This window comes from Mesoplodon densirostris, chromosome 16 (genome assembly GCF_025265405.1).
Source record: "Mesoplodon densirostris isolate mMesDen1 chromosome 16, mMesDen1 primary haplotype, whole genome shotgun sequence".
NCBI classification, from domain to species: Eukaryota; Metazoa; Chordata; class Mammalia; order Artiodactyla; family Ziphiidae; genus Mesoplodon; species Mesoplodon densirostris.
In genome coordinates this window covers 82,412,966-82,436,268 of record NC_082676.1, presented here as the reverse complement: position 1 = coordinate 82,436,268, position 23,303 = coordinate 82,412,966, and the positions used below count along the sequence as shown (strand labels likewise).

At 45.4% G+C, this 23,303-nt stretch overlaps 1 protein-coding gene across 3 annotated transcripts in view; it reads left to right on the top strand.

The window, feature by feature from the left end:
• The window catches only part of KIF16B (kinesin family member 16B), a 298,237-nt gene that overhangs the window by 207,981 nt on the left and 66,953 nt on the right, over positions 1-23,303 (top strand). For all 3 annotated transcript variants that reach the window (XM_060078071.1, XM_060078069.1, XM_060078070.1), the window contains 2 exons: positions 792-914; positions 19,738-19,827. In XM_060078071.1, coding sequence (XP_059934054.1) covers positions 792-914; positions 19,738-19,827 — 213 coding nt within the window. The remainder of the gene's footprint in view (positions 1-791; positions 915-19,737; positions 19,828-23,303) is intronic.

The window sequence follows — 23,303 nt, the reverse complement described above, 5'->3', positions numbered from 1 at the left end:
AATAAACGCTAACTATAATTATGATTTTAATTATTTTATTACTGTTACTGCTTCAAAAACACGTCTTCTTAGGTTTTGTAAAGCCCTCCGTTAGTGTTAATGATAAGGATTGTTCAGAGATTTCCTTCCATTCACACTCAGGACAATTCCTTTCTAATTTCTTTTAATGCCTCTTCCTCAAGCCCCTCTGTCTTCCCACCATCCGACTGTAGACATTTGTCAGAGCCCAGTTGATTACTAATCAGAAGGAGCCTAAAGAAAACACTGGGGATTCATTTTAATTGTGGTTTAGAGAGCTCTCCACACTACACTGCCTTATAAAAATGCCTAGGAGTTAAAAGTGAAGTGCATTTGAATAAAATCTCCAGCTTTGGAGCTTTATGTACAGCAGGCTGGTAGTCTGTGAAGAAAAAAGAAGTTGTTCAGTGATCAAGACTTGTCAGAAAAGGATCTGGTTTATACCAGATGTTTTTTTAGAGTCAGGATATGTAACCTGTCCTTTTTTTCACTTGTTCTTATAAATTGGAAGGAACATCAAAGCCAAACAACATTTGGAAGTGCTTTCGCCCTACCTTTTTAGAATGGTATCCCTAAAGAAATGGTCTTTTGTCATGAGAGAGACTTAGCATTTCTCTTTCAAAGGAAACCATCATTTTTCTAAGTAAACTCTACTGGTCTGATGCTCTTTTCTTTGCTTGAAACGCGTTTCCTCCGCCTGGCCGGGCGGGGTATTTGCAGTGCAGTGATCTTGGTCTCTCTCTTTGTTCTCCCATCTGATGTGCCTTTGATAGCGGATGGTGTCTCGCTCCTTGGGAGCAAATCCAGACAACCTGAAGGACCCCATCAAAGTTAGTATTCCACGCTATGTTCTCTGCGGCCAAGGGAAGGATGAGCACTTCGAGTTTGAGGTCAAGGTAAGTGTCTCTTCTTTACTCTTCTGGAGGATGGAGGCTCGGGGCTCTGCAGGGCTGTCTTCTTTCTAAATGGAGCTAAAGCTACATAGGAACGTGTTGTTTTGTACGATACGGGTCATGCCCTTCTTTAAACCAGTGTGTGAAAGTCTAGGCTGGAGCACATGGAGGGAAGTTATCCCATAGAAGGTAGTGGTGGCTGGGGAGTCCGGCTGACATGGAAGTCACTGTCACCTACCAGCCCCACAGGTTAAGGTCACCAGCCACCCCAGATTGCCCAGGATTTTCCTGCTTTCGGCACTGACGGTTCCACACCTCGGGAAACCACTTGGTGCCAGGCAAACCAGGACAGGTGGTCACCCTACCATGGGCTTAGGCTCAGTTTTTTAATCTATAAAAGTGGGAATAATAATATTTATGTCACAGGGATATTAAGTGCATATAAAGTGCTGACTCCGGTGTTTGGGAGATAATAAAGAACACTTTATAGCTGTTGCTGTTATTTCTACTGCTCTTTTCATTGTTTTTGTTTCTGTTGTTCGTAATGAGGAAGCTTTCCTAATCTGTTTACACATTATTTGATTTATACAGCTTTTCAGGAAGAGATGTGCCTGTTTCCTTACCTCATACTTCCCCAAATACTTCCGCTTCATCTTATTTCTAATTGACTTCCATTGACTCATAACACTTCATTAAATACTGCTGGCCGCCATCCCCTCCTCGAGGAATTGATGGTTAATCACACTTCTTCATTTTCGAGGGTAGGCGAGGGTGTTGCATGGTGTTCCCTACGGTCCCCAGTATCTGTCTGCCGGGGGGCTTTCCTAGAGGTGGTTTTGGTCAGATAAATGCCAGAATCTGGATGTGGAGTTCTTTAGACTCGGATTCTGCTTTGCTGAGTGACCCAAAATCTTTACCTTCTCTGAGCTTCAGTTACCCCCTTGGTAAGATGAGGAAATTGGGCCTCACCAGTGGTTTCCAGATTTCTTTTTAGCTGAACCCTTTGGTCAGGGAGTCTCGTAGGAGGAAGAACACTGTAGAAGCAGATAAGCGTGGAGCTGCTTGCTGTGGGGGGAGGGAGGGCAGAGGGATCCTGAAACCCACCCCTCCCACGCCCCTGCTGCCTCCCCACTTCCTGGCTGCACCTGAGAGGAGCCGCTGGGCTTGGGGGGGGATCCCTCCCCTTAGGAACAGGTGCTCCTTTTCAGTCTCCCTGGAGAAACAATGCAAATAACTTTCCTGATTAATCAAGGTTTTAGATTCTTATTTCTGCCTACTGAGCCCCCCCCCCCCACTTTTTAACAAAACTTGCACATTTATATATTTGAGGTTTCTGTTGAGAAGACATGATGCCTGTGTGCTAGTGTTGGTGGTTGAACTTGACTGGCCAGATTCTGCAATTTCTTATTAAAATGTTGCACCGTGTCTGTGATCCAGTGCTTCTCCTCCTGACCTAATGCCTGATTCCCGCCCAGTTTCTTTTGTCAGCCATTTGAAACTGTGTGTGTGGAGAGTTCCATTTATACATATTTAGAGACAGGTTCCTAAGGCGTGTTTGTATTATTTCCATATTTTTAAATTAGAGGATAAAGACTGGCTTTCACCAGTTCAGAATTTGCATTCTTCAAAACATAGAACTCACAGTACTGGAGGACATGCAATGATTTTAGTTGGTACATAGATTTATTTTATTTCCATAGATAACTGTATTAATAAAGTATGACTATTAAATCGACTTCATGCATAGAACTTAAGTCATGAATAAAGAAGATACTTAATGTTTTTTAACTGAGTTGATTTAAATAAAAGTTGCAAGCGAATTATAGACCTGGCCGTATGCAGATCTGGCTAAAATTGTGAAGATGCAACTGTAAAGGCAAGTTAGAGAAACCAAATATGGGAACTGTCTGGCACCTTTCAGAATCTAGGCTGGCCCTCTCTGAACCGATCGAAGCCCTGTCTGAAAGCATGTCATTGTTCTGCTTCCTTCTGTTCTCATCCCAGGTATTGCCATCATTAGCACCAGGAATGGACTGTCAGCATTTGCCTGGAGAATTCCCACTTCTCCGAGTAGGAAGGGCTGCCCTGTGCATTTACAGGGAGGTGGGCTGATGGTCTCACGTCCCTGTGGCAGGTGGAGCACCCCATCAACAGAAGCATCAGGGCCCAGTACTAGAAACAAAAATCCTGGGAATATACTGTCCCGCCCTTAACAAAATAGACAAAAGTAGCCAAGCTCCAGCAGAAGCGTAGCTGTCTGAAAAGTGCCAGGGGAGTGTTACTCCTCCAGGTAACCTCACTGTGCCTCATCTGTGAAATGGGGCTGAGGAAAGCCACAGGCTGGGTTGGTTTGAGGGCTGTAGGAGCTTTTGTATGTGAAGTGCTTGGAACAGTGCCGACCACATCCCAAGTGCTGCATAAGGTGTCGGGAATGAGTGAGATTTTACCCTTGGAATCCCCTTAATGATGTTCAATGCGCTATTGTGTCTTTATGAGGATTTGGGGTTTTGTTTTGTCTTTTTCTTCGCTTTTTGGTTGTTTATTTCCTCTTAGTGTTCTGAGTTTAAAAATGAACTATGCCACCCTTTTCCTTCCATCACTTTATTTCATGCACAGGCAATGTTTTCTAGAACAAGTAGTCACACTTAGGGTCATATTTTGGCCGCTACTGAATTCTCTTGGTGAGCCAATGGCTTTAAGAAGAGGAAGGTAAAAAGTATTAGTTTTAGAAAAGTCTGTTCTGTTAGTCTTAGATCTTCTTTGAAGGAAAATATGATGATAAGGTATATAGATATTTTATATCTGGTTCGTTTAAGGGGCTGAGCTGACTCGGGCACACGCAGGTCCTGTTGGGTGCAAGTCCCCAGTGACTGATGTGACAGGTCCCCAGGAGGACGCTGGCTTGTGGAGGGGTGGCAGCCCGAGAGCGCTGTCTCTCAGCTTTTCCTTCACCCTTCGTGTTCCCTCTGCCTCCTGCTCTTCCCTACCCACCCTGCTTTAGATAGACTTGATTGGTTATTTAGATCATTCCTTCTTCCTGTCCAGTTTCATTTTAACCCCCAACCTGGTAGCTCCAGTCCTCCAGTCCGGTCTGTTCATTGCCAGATGAAGCAGTCGTGATCCTTGTTAAAGGGATGCTCGAGGTAGGCTGCAGGGAGGGGGTCCGGGGGGAGAGAGGGAGGGAAGAGTGGTTCCCAAATGCTTGTCTTCTGCTCGCCGATGAGTCCTGAGGAGGTTTCCATCACTGGGCTTTCAAGTGAGAAAAATAGAGTTTTTAATTCAAAAGGACTGGCTTTTATATGTCCTCTATTTGGGGGATTAAAAACAACTTTCTTTTGTGAACTAACTGTGAGAATGGGTAAGTGTAAGGTTTTTGGGTTTGGGTCATATTTAATTTTTTTTTTTTTTTTTTTTTTTGCGGTACGCGGGCCTCTCACTGTTGTGGCCTCTCCCACTGCGGAGCACAGGCTCCGGACGCGCAGGCTCAGCGGCCATGGCTCACGGGCCCAGCCGCTCCGCGGTATGTGGGATCTTTCCAGACCGGGGCACGACCCCGTATCCCCTGCATCGGCAGGCGGACTCTCAACCACTGTGCCACCAGGGAAGCCCTAGAATTTAATTTTTAAATTGCATTTCAACATGACACAAAATCTGTGCTTATGGCTAACAGAGGCTGTCATACTCTGATGTCAGAAATAAGCTGATGTCTCCAGCATAGCTGTAAATCCCCTACCTTTTAACTTACATGTTAAAATGATAATATAAAGAAATAATCTAACGCTGGTAATTTTTTTTTAATGTTTTGTTTCCTGAGAGCTTTCACCCCTCTAAAACTGGAAGTAATCTTCACAGGAGACTGTCTTCCTGTCTCCTTTGGCGAGTGTTGACATGTACGCCAGTGCCCCCCCCCGCCCCCGCCCCGTTACCTGGTTTACTCCCGTCACAACCACAATCCCATTTTCTTTTCTCGGTCGTTGTCGTGTCTATCGCCGGTCTTTCCCGTAGGTGTTGGCTCCACGGGCCCTCGTCAGCCTGTGCAGCTGTGAGGCCCCAGCCCTTACATGGGCCGGGCTGGGAATGGGCCCCCGTACAGATGACTGTGATGTGACCCACACAAGGCTGGCCACAGGTGTTGTCATGGGGCAGAGCCTGTTTGGGGCTTCAGGGGTTATGTGGCTGGGTGTCCTTTGTAAATCAGCCCCTCGGGGGCCCCTCGTGCTCCATCTCTGTCGGCAGGTTCGTCACTGATTCGCCCTCCCTTCCTCATCTGGGCCCCCGGGCACTCTCCAGCCACTGCTTCTGGAAACCCATGTGGTGGTGTGGTCTCCTGTAAGGAGGCTTCTGGCACCTCGTATTGTTCAGGAGAGGACAGGTCCCCACCTTCTGTCACGTGGCTGCAGGAGCTCAGCCTTGTGTCCACTCGCAGACCAAAGGGATGCGAGCCTCCACGCTCTACCTGGAACCCATGACGCCCAAAAAGCAAGCAGCCCGTGCCAGCGTGCTCACCGGGCACTTGCTGAAGGCACCGCGGTGACAGTCTCCTCCTGTCCCCATGTGCCTGCTCATGTTCTCTAAGTCCTGGTCAGTGGCTTGAGGAGGAGGAGGAGAGGCAGAGGAAACAGAACGAATGACAGCGAGAAAGTCTAACCTCAGGGAACACGCCCAGCACAGGCCTGTAGACCCTGCGGCTAATCCCTGAGCACCCCGGGCGGTGGCAGGCGTTTTCTTTTTGAGTTTTCAGGTCTGTGAGTCCTGCCTCCTCATTTCAGTCCGTCGAGTCCCAGAGCCCGGGAGAGGTTTAGCCCTGAGCACTCTCCCAGCTGCCGGGTCCTCCCTCGAAAGAAGAGACCCTGAAGGTGAGACGGGATAGTGGTAGAACCTCAGGGCGGCCGAGGTTCAAGTTGGAATCTTGCTTTTACATCGGAAGGGACCACGTGCAGGGACCCGGGGACCAGGGACGACAAACCGTGGAACAGCCTTAACTTCCAGAGACAGGAGCGCACTGGCGGTGGATGATGTGCTTTATTTGGCCTGAACAGACTTTAAAATTTTTCGAGTTGTCAACACTTCAGACTTGGGAAATCTGACGTGGAAATCCAGATTTCCCAAGTCGCGTAAAATGTTTTACGTTGACATCTATCAAGCACCTTCTTCGTCCCAGGCGCTTTGCCAGACCCTTCCGCAAGCGTGGAAGATGTACCGAAATGGGGATATTATTTACAGTTAATGAACGAGGAAATTATGAGTGACTCACCCGGGGCCACACAGCTACTAAGTAGATCCAGGTACCAGATGTCCATGGAATCTGAGTCCTCTGAGCCATCCCGGTTCCCTTGCGTACTCATCTTACTGTACCTTCTAAATATCACTACTTTCTGCACTTTTTGGAAGTTGAGGCCCTAGTGTTGCCCTAGACAAAGTGGCCATTTCCAGATCCTCACTTGTTGTCAAATGTTGCTGTTATTTGCGTGTGTGCTTTAACTTTTATCTTGAATTCTGGCCAAGTCATAGGCACTTCATAAATAGGCGCTATTAACGTTTTGACAAACCTGGAGAATTTGATGGTGGATAGACCTGCCAGGAAGCATAAGGAGGAAATGCCCAGAAAATGTGCAGTTTGGGAGCTGAAGGAATCACATTTATAGTCAGGGAAATGTCTTTTTATTTGGCAGAACAGAAATAAGAGCCATTTCAGTCTATTAGATAAACTCTGCACACATACATCTTTTAGAAACATTCCCAACTTGATAGAATATAAATGTTCAGAAGGATTTGTGTGTTGGCGTCTGAATCTCTGCTTATTAGTAACGGATGGATGTTCTCCCGCATGTGCATTAGCAGAGCTGAGACAGATGGAGGCTTGCGTGAGCTGTGGTACATCTAGATTCACATACTCAGTTTGTGGACTATTTTCAAACATAAATATCAAGTGGAAGAAATAACCTTAAAAGAATCATATTTTATCCTAAGGTTGTTTTTTTTTAAGCACTCCTCTCATCTCTTTGAGAACGTTGTCTTTCACTAAAAAAATAAGAAAAAACAACTTTCCCTTCCCCTATTTTAACACAAAACAACTCATCTTTTATATCGCTGTTACTTGGGCAGTTGTTTATCTTCACAGAGGTAATGCTGCAGACATGAGAAATGGTGAAGAGGAAATGAGATTGAGTCACAAGCACAGAAGAAAAGCAGTCATCACCTTGTGATGCTACCTTGAATTTCCATTTCAAGTTTGTTTTTCCGCTATAAGAATATACTAATATTTCCTTTCCTTCATTTCAGAATTCTGGGAGTTTTACATCTCTTCCTAGAGTAAAATTTGTTTTAAAAGAAATCAGAAAATCGTTTGAGCTCCCCTTTTTGCAGTTGCTGCCCACAGGTGCCCTGGCCTTTCAATATGTGTAATAAAAGGCCTTTTTTAGGAACGTGATCGTGGTGCAGGAGTTACCAGGTACTGAGTACCCCTGCACTCTGCTCGTTACTTCACGTTTTTTAGTACAGCTATAGATTAGGTGTCATGAACTCATTTTACAGATGAAGAAACTGAGGCTGGAGGAGTTGCATAATTTAGCCAAAGTCACACAGCTAAGTAGTGACTGGGCTAAAGTCAGGATCCAGGGCTGTCTTAATCCAGGGCTTTACATGATTGCATTCTCCAACGATGACTGGTAGAGAGTTTGCATTCTGTGCTTTGCCTCTGGGTTTCTGAGTAATTTGCAGGAAAATTGCTTAGGCTGTCATTCTCCCAAGTTCTCACAATTTTAAGGTAGAATAATACCCCAGTTCCTCTCCTGTTTTACCGAGGTGTTAGGGGGAGGAAGAAGTATTCCTTAGTAATGATCTTAGATTTGAAAGGCATCCATCTTACCAGAATATTCGGGTCTTGGTACATTCTTTCAAATTTACCTTCAAATTACCATATAAAGTTAAGTATACTAAAATAAACGGTATTATCCCTATTTTGAAGGTACTGAGATTGAAGCATAAAGAAGCCATTCTCTCTAGTTATTGCAGAAGGCTGAGATTTGGGCCAGCTAGAAAGCCCCGTTTGATTTTGCATCACTTCCTGTTATGCGGAGGGTGCTGTAACCAGCAGTCAGCCGCCAAGCTCGTCTGTGTGGTGCACTGGATTCAGACCAGGTTCAGGAGCCAGAGACTCCAAGGCACCTTGTTGGTGATGCATCTGCACAAAGGATGTCTGGGGCATTTCCTAGATAATAAGGCTGAATAATCTTATACCTGCTTGGCTTTGTGAACCCCGTAACCACGCTTCCACAGTACCAGCAGGCGGGGACGGATCTAGGCTTGGACCTTAGACTCCCCTCTCCCTGCATCTCCTGCCAGGGTCCGTCTTCTTCCCGCAGGTGCCATGGAGACAGGATTTCTGTAGTTGGCGGAGCTCTAGTTCAAGTTCACAGAGCCCACTACAGTGGAGGGGATGCAAGCTTGGCTCAGGAGCTCGTGACATGGTCGGAGGACACAGTTCAAATGGCAGCTGTCCCCTCGCCTCCAGTACCCTGGCTGGTTGCTGACACAGTGTCTTTTCCTTTGTGTCCACTTGGCCACAGAGCACAGCACTCCTTTGGTTTCCCCAGAAAGAAAACTTTGCTGCAGTTTCCTAGGGAACCAGAGAAGGAAATACATTGCACATCTCAGTGCAAATAACTGAAAATACCCCCTTAGACAATTATGTTCTCCCCAAAGCACCAGTGTCCCCCCCGCTTCCTAGATGTCCCCTGGGAACTCCAGCTGCTGCCCCCCTGCTAAGGGTAGTGGTGGGGTGTCAGCTCCAGCCCCCTTCCTTGGCCTGTATCCCCACGCCTGCCTGCGTACGCAGGGGACCATGACATTCAGAAACAAAAAGTTCTTCAGTTAATAGGACCCACCCTGTAAAGGCAGTTCAGAGACCACCACTTGTTTCTTGATGTGTTTTTTTCAGGAGTTTTTTCCACACACCTACCCGCACGCATTCTTACCCCCAAATTGTTTATCCCTAAATCAAGACTCCTCTCTTCCAAAGGAATCTGGTAAATGACATTTTCTTTGTTTTACAATTCTTTACCCTCTCCCTGTCTCCTCTAACGCCTGTTGTCCAAAAACTTTAAACATTTACAGGTAAATCAGAAAAGACCTGAAATGCAGATCATTCTGCTGCCCACATTTCAGGCCAGAAAGGGAATGAGAAAATCGCAGGGGAGAGTTTACTGAAGAGGCCCTGGGCTCCGCTCTCTTTATTATTCATTCCCTTATTATTTAACAAGTATTTATTTGGTACCTGTAACAGTTTTTTTTTTTTTTTTTTTTTTTTTTTTTGCGGTACGCGGGCCCCTCACTGCTGTGGCCTCTCCCGCTGTGGAGCACAGGCTCCGGATGCGCAGGCTCAGCGGCCATGGCCCACGGGCCCAGCCGCTCCGCGGCATGTGGGATCTTCCCACACCGGGGCACAAACCCGTGTCCCCTGCATCGGCAGGCGGACTCTCAACCACTGCACCACCAGGGAAGCCCTGTAACAGTTTTTTAAAGACCATACTAGAAGTATCAAGATATTGAGGAACAGAAGAGATGAATAAGCTGTTCACATACTCTGGGGTGAGTGAAGTGGGGGAGAGAAACACGCAGAAAATAGAACAGTGCGGAGCAAAGGGGGTCACGTTGGGCACCCGGGAAGACTTCAGGTTTTGGTGGGAGTGAGAGAGGACATTCTAGGCAGCAGGACACCGGGACAGGCCCGCGGGCAGATGGGTACAGATGATGCCTTGGTAACAGGAAGTAGTCCCACTTGAGGCCAGCCCTGGGGAGAAGCTCCTTTCTGGTAGAAGCGGAGGAGGACGATGAAGTGAAGCTGAAGCGGTCTTGAAGGGAGAGGGGAAGAAGGCAGTCGCAGCATCGTTCTGAGATGGGCCGAGAGGCTGCTCCGGAGTTGGGTGTGGCGACCTTAACATCTCAGTAGAACAGCATTGTCGGTGAGGATTGAAAATCTAGAGCGTTTGGAAATGGTCATCACAGAACATGTAATTGAGAAGGATTTCCATGTAGGAGTGACCCTTACAGAGTTAACATAGCATACATTTACTGTCAGTGCGTCCTGCCTTCCTGGGGAGGGGTGGTGAGGGCGGTCTGCCGCGGTTCCGGGCAGCTCACAGGACAGAAGGGGCTTATTCCGACGGGGTCCCACCAGAAGGTCTAGGGAGCTGGGGAGTTTGAGGCAGGAAGAGTGACCTGGAATCCAGCCTGAGCCCTCGGTGAGTGATCAGAAGAGAAGCGGGGCTGGCAGGCGGAGAGAGGTTAGAGCATCATGCTGGAGACAGACGTGGGATGCGGCCCACGTGGTGTGAGCATCCCCATCAGAAATCGGAGAGCGCCGGGCTGTCTGTCCTCGGAAAGACTGGGCCGTCCTAGAGGTGGACCAGAGCGAGGGGTACTGGGTGGCGAGCTGTGATGAATGGGGTGCTGGCCTCTCCTCCCACCTCCTGGGTCGTTCTGTTTGCAACATTTGTCTGAAGAGATCTGAATGAAATCTAATGTGTTAATGCTTGCTATTTATACAGATTCAAATATTTGTTATATGTTCATAGTTCCTCAAGCATGTTCATAGTTACGTTACTGCACAAGACTGTATTTTGCAGAAATCGGGCAAAACTTGTTTTAATATATATTAGGGTGATATTAGACCATTTCCTTCAAGCTATTACTAAATACAGGGAATTTCATTTGTATATACTTGATGTAGCTCCTCCAAATGTTGTTAAAAAAATAAATGTTGTTGGGGAGACCTCTACGAGTACCTGCTTACTTACCTGGGGCCAGTTAGAGTATTTTTCTTTGGGTGAAAAACGGTTGATTCTCTCCTTCTTACACAGATAGATATACACAAGCAAATACATACTGATGACAGGTCTTAAAATCAACAGGCCTTAAACCAGCAAAATATGTATATAACATAAATTTGTGGAAAGCACTCAGTTGAGAATTGTTCATAGTGAATGCAGTTCATCTTGTGGACACGTTTATGGTGTTTAAGTTGCACTTGATCATTTTATGGTCCAGAAAAGATGGATTTGTATCAGCAGGTTTGTTCAGTGAGCAAGAAGTAATGAATTTGGTCCTCAAAGCCACAGAGCAATGATGCCCTGCGTTTTCAGCATGGAAGAGAACAGTTGAGCGTTTTGACCTGTTGTGTTGGGTGTACTGACCTTCTGTGCCTCCTCTCTGCATCAGCACCTCCTCCTATGCCCAGTTTTAATTTGGGGCAAAATAGGACTTTAATGTCTATTTCCACTTTCTGTGTAGTTTTCCCAAACTTCATGTGCGCTGTTTCCCCAGCTCTCAAAATGCAGTTGTCTCTGTTACAGAGAAGGGATTTGACTGTTTTCCTGTGGGCAGGTGACCACGTGGTTGCCTCGAGCACCATTTCTGTGGTGCTCATGATGGTCTTCACTCTTCATCGTCATTGTCCTCAGCTTGTTTACGTGTTGATAGGCAAGGGGAGACTTAAAGTGTTTTACATACAAAGTGGGAACGTGAGCCTTTGTAATCCTTGTATTTAACCTGGATTCAGGTGAAAACTTCATGGGTAAAGAACTTGGAAATCTCTCTGTGCCTCACTATAAACTTGGGTTACAAATATATCGAGAATGCATCCTGTTCTCAGTGCAGAGAAAACAAAAAAAAAGATACCATTATGTGACTAAGTAAAATAATCTTTGATTCAGATGGACCTCAAAGATATCACCAGAACAGAGTTAGTGGAACCAAGATAGTGGAGCCTTACCTTCTTTGAAAAGCAAAATAACCTTAAGTACATCTCTCAGAGAACTACCAGCACCTGATATGGTGCCGACACATACCAGTAGCTCAATAAACGTTTATTCCTTCAATGAGAGGCCTCCCACCACCACCGCAGCTACTGCCAAAGGCCCACTCCCTTAGAAGGCTTACAACCTTGTAGGTTAGAGAGACGTTTATATACTTAATGTCGGTTATATAAATTAACTAGTACAAGTTTAATTCTATAATTAACGTCCTGTGATGTGTGCCCTGATCAGAGTGTGAGCTGCATGCCAGGGAGTCACGGAGGAGGGAATGATTCTTCCAGGGAGAAAGGAGTAGAAGCAGGGGTGCTGCCAAGGGAGGGACTGTGGTTGGACACGCGCCCTGGAGGCTGAGCAGGAGGCCACGGGACGGGAGGACACTGAGGAGGCCATTCGAAAGACCCTTCCAGAGACCGACAAATGTGCCCCATCTCTGTGTTGACCAGTTGTCTGAAGTGTAAGATTTTTTTTTTTTTAATCCGCTGGGAGCTGGGCTTAGAAAAGGTAGTGTTGGGGGCTTCCCTGGTGGCGCAGTGGTTGAGAGTCCGCCTGCCAATGCAGGGGATGCAGGTTCGTGCCCCGGTCCGGGAAGATCTCACATGCCGCGGAGCGGCTGGGCCCATGAGCCATGGCCGCTGAGCCTGCTCGTCAGGAGCCTGTGCTCCGCAACGGGAGAGGCCACAGCAGTGAGAGGCCCGCGTACCGAAAAAAAAAAAAAAAAAAAAGAAAAGGTAGTGTTGGGTCAGTGGGGAACAGGTCCTGAATGCCATGATAAGGGCTTTGACCTTGAGGGGGGAGTGGATGGAGGGGAGTGGAAACAGGAAGCTTGTGAAAGGGTAAAGGATTTGGAGATTTCTCTCTGCCTCGCTATAAGCTTGTGTTGCAGTTATACTGAGAATGCACCCTGTTCTCCACAAGCCACCACATCTGATTTGGGGGCAGCGACACGCAGAGGTTTACAGCAAGGCTGCTCAAACTTTACCCTGCGTCGGAAGCCCCTGAAGATTTTGTTAAAACACAGATTTCTGGGCTCCACCCCAGAGTTCCAGATGAAGAGTGGGTGAGACCTCAGAATTTGCATTTCTAACAAGTTCCCCAGTGAAACTGTTGCTGCTGGTCAGGTGTCACACTTTGAGAACCGCTGGTTTAGGTTATGGACTGAGATATTGAAGGCAGAAGCGGCTGAGATCTGTATGTGGGTTTATTAATGTGAGTTTATTAAAATATCAAGACGCGAGGCAACAAAATGAACCATTGCCCTAAATGTACCCATAATGATCTTCTTTGTTCAATATTTTGGGGAAATTATATACAGTGTTAATGGTTCCAGAGAGTCCCCACCCTCTTCATGAATGTGGGACTCTTGGAGACACCAGTGTAACGTGGTGAAGACAAAGATCCCTCTGATCCCCTTACAGACCTCGTTAAGCCCAATTCACAGGAACACACAGCTCTGGATAGCTCTCTCCCCGTCAGGCCATCTTCCTCTGTCTCCTTCCAGCTCCACCCCCACTCTCCCCCTGCATCCTGCATCCCGTTGTGAGCACTGGGGGCTGATATCGAGAAGCAGAAGGAAGTGCCTTGGATGCTTTTGGGGGCTCTCTCAGGGACTTTATCTTCCTCTTGCTGTCTTATCATTTTGTGCCCAAATGCCCTGATTCTGCTGCCCGGGAAATCACTCAGCCGCGCCTGTCCTCCGGAGACTTGGTATGTCCAAGTTGTCAGGGAAATTGCCATGCCTTATAAAGGCATTATTCTAGGGCCACCGTGGGAAAGAGGAGTGAAACCCAAATTATGAAGTAGGTGTGAAGTAGCTGTTGAATTAATTAGAGATTTCAAAATATGGTCTGACATTAATGAGCTGTGAAAGCAACAAAGAAGAAGAAGCAGGACTTTCCTGGTGGTCCAGTGGTTAAGACTCTGTGCTTCCAATACAGGGGGTGTGGGTTCGATGCCTGGTCAGGGAACTAAGATTCCATGTACCATGTGATGTGGCCAAAAAAAAAGAAAAGAAAAGAAAAGAAAAGAGGAAGACGCTGCCGGCCAAAGCCTCACGAGCTGGTGTCCAGTTATCCATATCCATATCCTGATTTTGCTGGAGGGCATCTCTTCTACCAGAGAGATGAACAAAGGCCTTGCTGGTTCATTGTTGCTAAGCCTGAGTACACTTAAGACAAGCCCATCCGGGGGCTCCGTCCTCCAGCTCTTCATCAGGATGCCCGTGATGTGTCAAGTACTCTTCTAAGGTGTAGTGAAAACCAGCTAAAAATCCCAGTTCTCCTGGAGCTTATTCTAGTAGGGAAGGGAGACAAAAACAAGACATATAAGTAAATATATACAGATTACGTTGTTTTATTGCACTTCTCAGATATTGTGTAGTTTTACAAATTGAAGGTTTGTAATGCAACCCTGCATTGTCAAGATGATGGTTAGCATTTTTTAGCGTTAAAGTGTTTTTTTTACTTAAGATATGTACATTGTTTTCTTAGACATGCTATTGCACACTTAATAGACTACAGTATAGTGCAAACATAACTTTTATATGTACTGGGAAACCAGAAAATTCGTGTGACTCACTTTATTGCAATCCGCTGTACTGTGGTGATCTGGAACCCAACCCACGATATCTCGGAGGTGTGACTGTACCATGTTAGGTAGTAAGAAGTGCTTAGTAGAAAAATAAGAAAAGAGAAATAAGTAGTGTGGAGATGGGGAGTAAGGGGGTGCAATTTTAGATGATATATCCAGAGAAGGCATCACTGAGAAAGTGGCTGTTGAGCAAAGACTTGAAGGAAGTGAGGGAGCTAGTCACGTGGAAAGAGGATTCCAGAAAGAGGAAAGATCACAGACAGAGTTCCTGAGGCCACACTTACTGTGTAGTATGTCTGATGGGTTCTAGATAAGCAAGGAAGGCGAGTGAGCAAGGGAAAACGTGGTGGGAGATGAGGCCAGGGAGGGGACAAATTGTAGAGATCCTTGTAGATCAGCTCAAGAACTTGAACATGTACCCTGAGCGAGATGGGACGCCTTGGGAGGATGTCCCATTCAGCAAAGAAATGGCCTCATCTGACAGTTTTTAACAAGATCACTTTGGCTGCTGTGTTGAGAAAGGAATGAGGGGAGTGTTGGGGGGAGGGAGACAGAAGCAGAAACGAGGGGACCAGGTAGGAGGCTGTTAAACATAGTCCAGGCAAGAGGTGATGGTGGCTTAGACCAAGATGCTAATGGTGGTGATGGTGCAAAGTGTCAGATTCTTATTATATTTGGAGTGTGGTGGAAAGGATTTGCTGACTGATTGGATGTGAGACTGATTGGATGAGAGAAGGAGGAACATCAAAGATGATGCCACAGGGCTTCCCTGGTGGCGCAGTGGTTGAGAGTCTGCCTGCCGATGCAGGGGACATGGGTTCATGCCCCGGTCCGGGAAGATCCCACATGCCACGCAGCGGCTGGGTCCGTGAGCCATGGCCGCTGAGCCTGCGTGTCTGGAGCCTGTGCTCCACAACGGGAGAGGCCACAGCAGTGAGAGGCCCATGTTCCACACACACACACAAAAAAGATGATGCCACAGTTTTTGGATTGAAGAAATAGAAGAATGGCATTGTCATCACTGAGATGGGGGGAGCAAGTCTGGATGAGATTAATTTTGGTAAATTTAGCCATGTTAAGTTTGAGATGCAGTTAGACATCCAGGTAGGCAGACATATCAAGTAGGCAGTAGGATGTACGAGTCTGGGTTCAAGGGAGAGAGATGAGCATCCCAGGAATCATCGGTATAAGTTTAAGCTATGAGATAGAATGAGATAGATCACCAAGGGAGTGAGCTCAGGTAGAAAATAAAACACGTTCAAGGACTATGCCCTGGGACACTTTGATGTTTAGAGGTCAGGGAGATGAAGAGAAATCCCAGCAAAGAAAACTAAGGTAAGAGAGGCGGCAGCCTGGAAGCCAGATGAAAAAGATGTTTCGAGGAGGAGCTGTTGGCTCCATCAAATCCTGCAATAGGTCAAGTCAGATCAGGGCCAAGAATGAACCAGTGGTTTAGCGTGAAGTAACCTGTGGCAGTCGTTGATGACCTTGGTAAGAGGAGATGAGCGTAGTTTGAGTGGAATGTGAGTAACTGAGGCTGGATTGAAGGGATCCTGGGAGGAAGGAAACTGATGACATCAAGGATAAACTCTTGCAAGGAGTTTGTTATAACAGGAAGGACAGAAATGGAGTGGCAGTTGGAAGGGAAAGGGAGGCCAAGGTGGGAGTTGAGGTGAGAGAAATCCTAGCTAGTTTAGATGCCAATGGGATAATCTAGTAGAGACTGGGGTTGTGTTGGTGCAGGAGAGAGAAGAGAAAATTGCTGATTGCAGTTTCCTTCAGAAGGCAGGAGGGCGTGGAGTCCAGAATCCAGCATTTAGGAAGAGGGGTTGGCCTCAGCCAGGAGCGGTGGTGTACATCCCGCGCCCGGTAGCAGGAGGGAAGAGGAGGTACAAGGCCGATGGTGACCATGGTGGGCTGAGGGTGCTTGTGGGCGCGTTCTTTTGATTGCTTCCACTTTCTCAGTGAAATAGGAACTCAGGTTATCATCTGAGCGTGAGGAGAAAGATGGAGTAAACTGTTTAGAAAACTCGTATCTAAGAGAATGGGAGAATGGATGGAATGGGGAAATGTGGTATGACTGGAGGCATCCAGGCTGACCTCAGAGTGGTGACTGTGACTTTAAACTAGGACCAGGCAGCCACTTGGTGGCATGTTTTCCTTCCGCCCCGTCCTGCAGGTACAGGCTGGGAGTAAGCAGACAGTTGGATTTAACCAAGATCGTGGTTTAGCTCAGTCAAGGGAATTTCAAGAGCAGAACAAAGTGATGTGAGGTTGAATGCAAGGGGAAGGTTGTAGTGATGGCCCATGGTTTCCAACTTGGGTGAGGGAGGAGCCAGGGCAAAGGTCAAGGGACAGGAGGTCGGGGTGTTGGAGGGATCATCTGTTGGTTGATGAAATGACCAGGATTCACGGCAGGAGTTCCATAGCGTTGGAGCAGATGACAGTGAGCAAAACCTGAGACGTTCAAGGAGTCGGGGATGTGACTGAGGCGCATTGCCTGCGAGCAGGGTGGGTACAGGTAGGATCCGAAGGTGTGGGCTTCACGTAGGTGGGGTTCTAGGAAGGGCAGAGGAGCAGTGGTGTGAACGTTGGATGGAAGTAGAAAAGCGTCCACCAACCTCCCAGCACAACAGGATGAAGAGTGTGGGGAGAACACAGTCCCTACGTGAGATGGCTCCAGGGGAAGGGGTCCCTCGCGGAGAGCCAGCTCTCAGTTAGAGTGAAGATGAAGGGGATGTTTCCAGAAGAGGCTGAGGATGGGGGGATTTTGCCCTTGACTGACTGTGAGTCCAAGAGGAGCAGTGGAAGCAGCCAGAGATCCACGGAGCATTAGCGTCTGAGGGAGGAGGGAGACCTAGGCTTCTCCTGTGACTTTCTCTGGATTCCAAAGTCCCAGGACAGGATGGTTTCCCTGTGAGCATCCTGCATCTTACTACTCCTGGGTCACGGGTATGGTTCTGTTAATTCCTGGGCCTTCTTGGCAAGCAGGCAGCGTCACGCCCACCCCTGTCCAGGTCTCTCCTTGACACGTGGTTTGCATCCAGCCAAGGTGGCGTATTGCTGTGCTCCTGCCCTAAGGAAGCCCTCACCCCCTTGCTGATTGTGCTCAGTGGGGTCCGTTGAGGAGAGAGCTGGGGAGAAAGCCCCCAGCTGAGCTGCCAGGAGCAGTGTTGCCCAAGCTTTGGTGACATTGGTACCATTTTTCTAAATGATTTTTTGTAAACATACTTACCTTTTTTTCCTTACAGAAATACCTTTTTTTTTTTTTTTTTTTTTTTGTGGTATGTGGGCCTCTCACTGCTGTGGCCTCTCCCGTTGCGGAGCACAGGCTCCGGACGCGCAGGCTCAACGGCCATGACTCACGGGCCCAGCCGCTCCGCAGCATGTGGGATCTTCCCGGACAGGGGCACAAACCTGTGTCCCCTGCATCAGCAGGCGGACTCTCAACCACTGCGCCACCAGGGAAGCCCACAGAAATATCTTTTTAAAGAAACTCACAAGAAGAAACCTGTCACAATTAAAACATTATTGTAAATGATGACTATAGAGCCAGAACAATGAAAGTTTTAATACTACACATCCTTGGATAACCCAAAATCATCTCATTTGCCAGTCGGGGAAGTGAGTGAACCTGCGGGTGGCTGAGACTCAGGACTCCCTCTTCCTCCCGAGGCTCCCTGCATGGATGTCCTCCCCCTACTGATCTCTGTGGTTTACTGATCCCTGACTTTCCTGCTCACCCCTGGGGTGTACATGCAGGAGAACCAAAAGCTGAATCACCAGCCTGAGAAGGGTGTTTCTCTAATGTGCGGGGTAAGGGTTCCAGTACTGGGACGCGGCCCCTGCAGAGGCCCAGCGTGGGAAGGAGTGTGCGCTTCCAGGGAGTGAGACACCTGCGGGAGGAGAGGCTGCTGCACGCAGTCGAGTACAAATATAAAATCTGGGTCTTCTTCTAGGAGCAACGTGAAGCTTCTAGGGGACTTAAGGGGGGATGTAGAATGATCAGATTTAAGTTTTTAAAAAGCTCCCCTGTCAATGGTGCAGAGAAGGGATTGGAGGGGCAACTGGATGGAGACACTGGGAGAGGTCTGGCTGAGGCCGCGTGAGACCTGGTGGCCCAGACTGAGATGGCAGTGGCAGTGAAGGGTGGAAGGGTAGAGCACTAAGGACGGTCTAGGAGGTGAGAGGTGCAGGACCTGGTGCTTGTCTGACTGTGGCTTGTTGGGGGGACCTGGGGACCAGCGTCTGTCTGGTGTGGCTTGGTGGATGGTGGTGACGTGCACTGAGATGAAGTAAAGTTGAGATTAGAGAGAACGGGTGGATTTGTTTTACACAGGCTGACCTTGAAGTTGGTGTGTGGCATCTAAAGAAATACGTCTCCCAGTTAGGGACATGTGTCTGGAGCTTGGAGGAAGAAGAGTGGGAATGAGATGGGAACTTGATCAGGAGCCTGTGCCTCAGGTGTGACTGTGGAGGCTGGTGGTGTCTTCCAGCCTCTCCTGGTCACCGTGACCTTGGTATGTGACTGATGGGTACCAGTGTCCACCTGCCATCCAATAGGAACAGTAAGTTCCACTACTGGTTAGAGGCTGGACTGAGAATTCTTCCTCCGAAATAAAGCAAAATACAGTGTGGGTTTTGATACTCATGATCATTGAGCTGCAGACAGAGTGTTTTTGTTTTTTTTCATTTTTCTTTGTCCTTCTCCTTTGTCCTCCCTCTTCCTTCTCCTCTTCCTTCTTTTTCTTCTCTGCTGCTGCTTCTCTCTTGTCCATTGCGGTGGCATCTGGAAACCAACACTGACATTTTATATAAAAGTGGAAACATTTTGTGTAGGCACATCACTGTAACAGAAAGGTCACGCTGTGGGATGTCCTTTCTGCACCCCGCGTGGAGAGTGGAGGGACACTTCTGATAAGCCATGAAACTCTGTGTCCTTCACTTTACAGAGTCACATGCTGCTCATAATCATATTTGGGAAGCAGAGATGCATGCTTAAGCAGAGTACAGTTATTTGTAAGTCTTATTTGTGCCGCTAGATTAATATTTTCCTCTCTGGAGAAATTTACATGCTAATCACTTTTCGTTAATTTTTAAATTATTTTAAACAAATTCAAACAAACACATTTTTGAATTATTTTAAACAATTTGTTTAATTTGAAGCAAATTATTTTTCTTAAGATGCATTTTTTAATTGTTTTAATTAACAATTTTTTAAATTGTTTTTTTAAGAACAATTATGTGATTTGTTGGGGTTTTTTTGAATTTTATTTTATTTATTTTTTTATACAGCAGGTTCTTATTAGTTATCAATTTTATACACATCAGTGTATATACATTAAACCAATTATTTTAAACAAATAAGAGGAAACAAATTTTTCCTCCAACTAATGCTGATTTATTTTGCTTTTCCTGGTTAATAGATCACTGTCCTGGATGAGACGTGGACCGTATTCAGGCGTTACAGTCGTTTCCGAGAAATGCATAAAACATTGAAGTTGAAGTATGCAGAGGTGAGTTATGAAATAATTATCTCCAATTAAGAACATTTGTTTTATAAAGTATATGAGGTGATTGCATTATCAGTCCCCCCCTTCTCTTTAGGTATTAGCTTGTAAGTGTCACCAAGTTTTATTTCAATTACTCGTCTTTCAAAGATAGGTTTTTAATTTTTGTCCTCTATTCCATTTGTATTCTACACAATTCAGACATTTTTTGAACACAAAATTTTGAGTGATAGTAAAGCAACAGTAAATGAATTCTATCTTTTTCATAAAATTTACAGTGTATTTTAAGTAACTATTTTAATCAACTTATAACTTCTCAGCCATGAGTGAGACCTATTAAAATAAACTAGTAATAAATTTTTTAGTATAGATTTGCCCTTTTTCTCTTAAAAAAGATTGCATTAATGCTTAGACTTCCACATAATGAGGAGTAAAGTCATAAAAATTAATTTGCCCTCACACATGGAGGTGAGGTAGATAGTAAATACGGAATTATCTAGAAGCAAGGAGGCATTTCATCTGATAAGATATCCAGAGTGTATTGATACATTAGTAATCTTTTTTTTAAATTTTTGGGCAAAGACTGGTTTTTAAAATACTTTTAAGCAAAGAAAGGTATTCCTAAAATTAATGTGTATCTTCCAAGTAAATGTATTCTTATTATTTTGTGTTTGTTTATTTTTGCTTCAACTAAAGGAAACCTTGTATAGGCACAGCTCTTTGGGCATTTTGATTTGAACTGCCTACAAATCAGTCAATAATCATTGTCTATTTAGCCTTCTTTCCCTAAGTATGGCTTTTCAGTGCATTTTTATAGTGTCTTATGATATTCTAAAAAATAATTTAGTCAGATGTGTGTCCCTGATTTGTTTCATGTTAATTACGTAATGTTTCCTTAACATCTCCATGGCTTCTAAGCTCCCTATCTGATACACAATATAAAGAGAAATACCTTTGGGTAGATAAAGTGGTTCCTTGATGTGTAAAAGAATCTAGAGTCCAGGAAAAATTGAACAATCTTTGAAATTCTGTTGTTAAGTTATCATAATAATATTCGATTAAAAATTGAAGAAGGTTCAGGTATGAATTTTAGCTCAGTGTTCCCAAGAGGCTTCAGTTCCAGAAGCATCTACATCAAAGTCAATTTATTAAGTTTGTCTCTGCAATTTACTCTTCATGTCCCAAGTTAGTTTTGACAATAACAAGAAGTAATTGTATACATATTAAATGTATAGAGCAGCTGGTTTTTAAAGTGAGCTTTGCAGCTCATTAACTGCTTGATTATAAGTTACTACATCAGTACTTTAATAATGTACAGATTTTCATATTAACTTGCTAAATTCCCACAGTGTAGTTGGAAAAAAACAATTTACTTGAAAAAAAGGATACAAACTTTACCAAGATTTATATATCTATATATGTATGTATGTATAAATTCATTCCATGATTTATTTCATATCAGTTCTTTCAGTGCCATTAGTTCAATGCCATTCTACATAGGCACATTTTTCTAAACTCTAGTAATACAGTAGTGGGCAAGAAGAACAAAAGTGTCTTCTCTTATATATCTTAAATTTATATCAGGACAGACTGACAGTAAACCAGGAAAATATAATAATAACTAACAGTTAAAAAGTATGCTTGTTAAGTTGCAGTTACCATTTTAAGTGAGGTATATGCATTATAGGAAAATATCAATAAAATGTGATGGGCAGAAGGTGTTGGACACTTTAGTGTAAGGATGTTTCAGGGTTGGGCTCTCTGACAAAATGGCATTTTAGTTGAAATATGAGATGAGAGATATTTAAATAAATTTGCTAAGCAATAATAGATAGGTCTAATCAGTGTTTTTAAAGAAAACGTTGGAGCAGACAGACGCAGTCTTTAAAGATATAATAGAAGAAAACTTACCTGAGTTTAATAATGACGTGAACCTGTGAACTGAAGTGGTTGTCTGCTACCAGACAAAATTAATGAACAGAGATTATTACACATGTAAATTTATTTTCAAGGGGAAAAAGGGTGTGTTACATATGTGCTGAAAAAATTAAGTGGCCTTCAAATGAAGAAAATCGAGCTGGTTTCCTCCTTCATTTGGTCATAAATCTGTATTGAGCAGCCACACACTGTGCATACAATTGTGAGCAAGACAATGACATCCCTCCTCTCATGAAGCAGAGAAAATGAGCAATAAACAGACAAACAAAGCCCAGTAAATAAGAGGATTTTAGGTAATGTTAGGTGCCATGGAGAAAATACAACACAACGTGATAGTGTGACCTGAGAGCTGGGCAGTGGGCTGCTTTAGATGCGCAGGTAGAAAGGGTGATCTTGGGGTGAGATTGAGCTGAGATCTGAATACTGAAAAGAAGAGAGGTGTGAAGATCTGGAGGTGAGCACAGCTGAAGGTGAAGGAGCAGCAAATGCAAAGGCCCTGGGATGGGACCAAGCTCAGTGTGTTTCCAGAATGAGAAGATCCAGGGAGAGTGGCCAGTGTGGTAAAGAGGAGGGCAGGGGCTTGATCACGTGGCACCGTGAACCTGAGTCTGAGTAATGTGGGAAACCACTGGATGATATTCAAGAGGGTCTGAACGTTGAAACCCAGCTGGAATTTCCATTCTGTTCATAGAGGACTTCTCCCAGAAACCCCTTTCCCGAAGACAGACTTGTGATCTAAATGATAGCGAAGATGGGAAGTTGCTTTTCCACACTGAGTCCAGCTTTGTGACTTACAGTTTCTTTCTTATAAGGACAAAAAACCATAATGAAAGGGAAACTACAGACAAGTGTGCATGGATTTGAAAGAGAAGAGAGAATGTGAATAGTGGTTGAAACCATGTGGTGAGATCCTAAAACCAGCACCGCCTGGAGACAGGGAAGCTGAGCTAATTATAAACCCTGCAGGGCTGCCTGGGTGCCACGGAGCTTTTCCTTGGCCACAGCTCTGACGAACTCCTCCCAATTCACCGAGCGCTTCCTGCCCGGCTGTGCTGCACCTTTGACATTCATGGTCTCTGTGGTGGGAACGAGAGACTCACCTCTTGTGACACAACCCGTGAGCAGAAACCAGGCAGTTCATCTCTATTTCCCATTTCTAACCAAACAATGTTATCGAAACAGAACCGGGGAGAAACATTATCTCTAAACACACAGTAGCGTGTCATTCTAGATGGTGATAAATCTTATTTCAGTGAGAGGACGGCATCATCCATTTAACATTTTCAAGATGAAGCTTAAATATCAAGATGAATATCAGGTTTATTTTTTTCGCTTAGTTGACATTTCTTTTGTGCAGCCTCACTTCACATCGTCTGTCTTGCCGAGTGTTTGTTGGGACTTGAGATCAATAATCTGTGTATAGGTATTCATCAATTATGATTCATCTTATAATTGTTCATATGATGATATATAATGTCAATCTTCTTGAAGTAATTAGCTACCTCCAAATGGGGTAGCTGTTTGGCCTGACAACATCCTGGAAC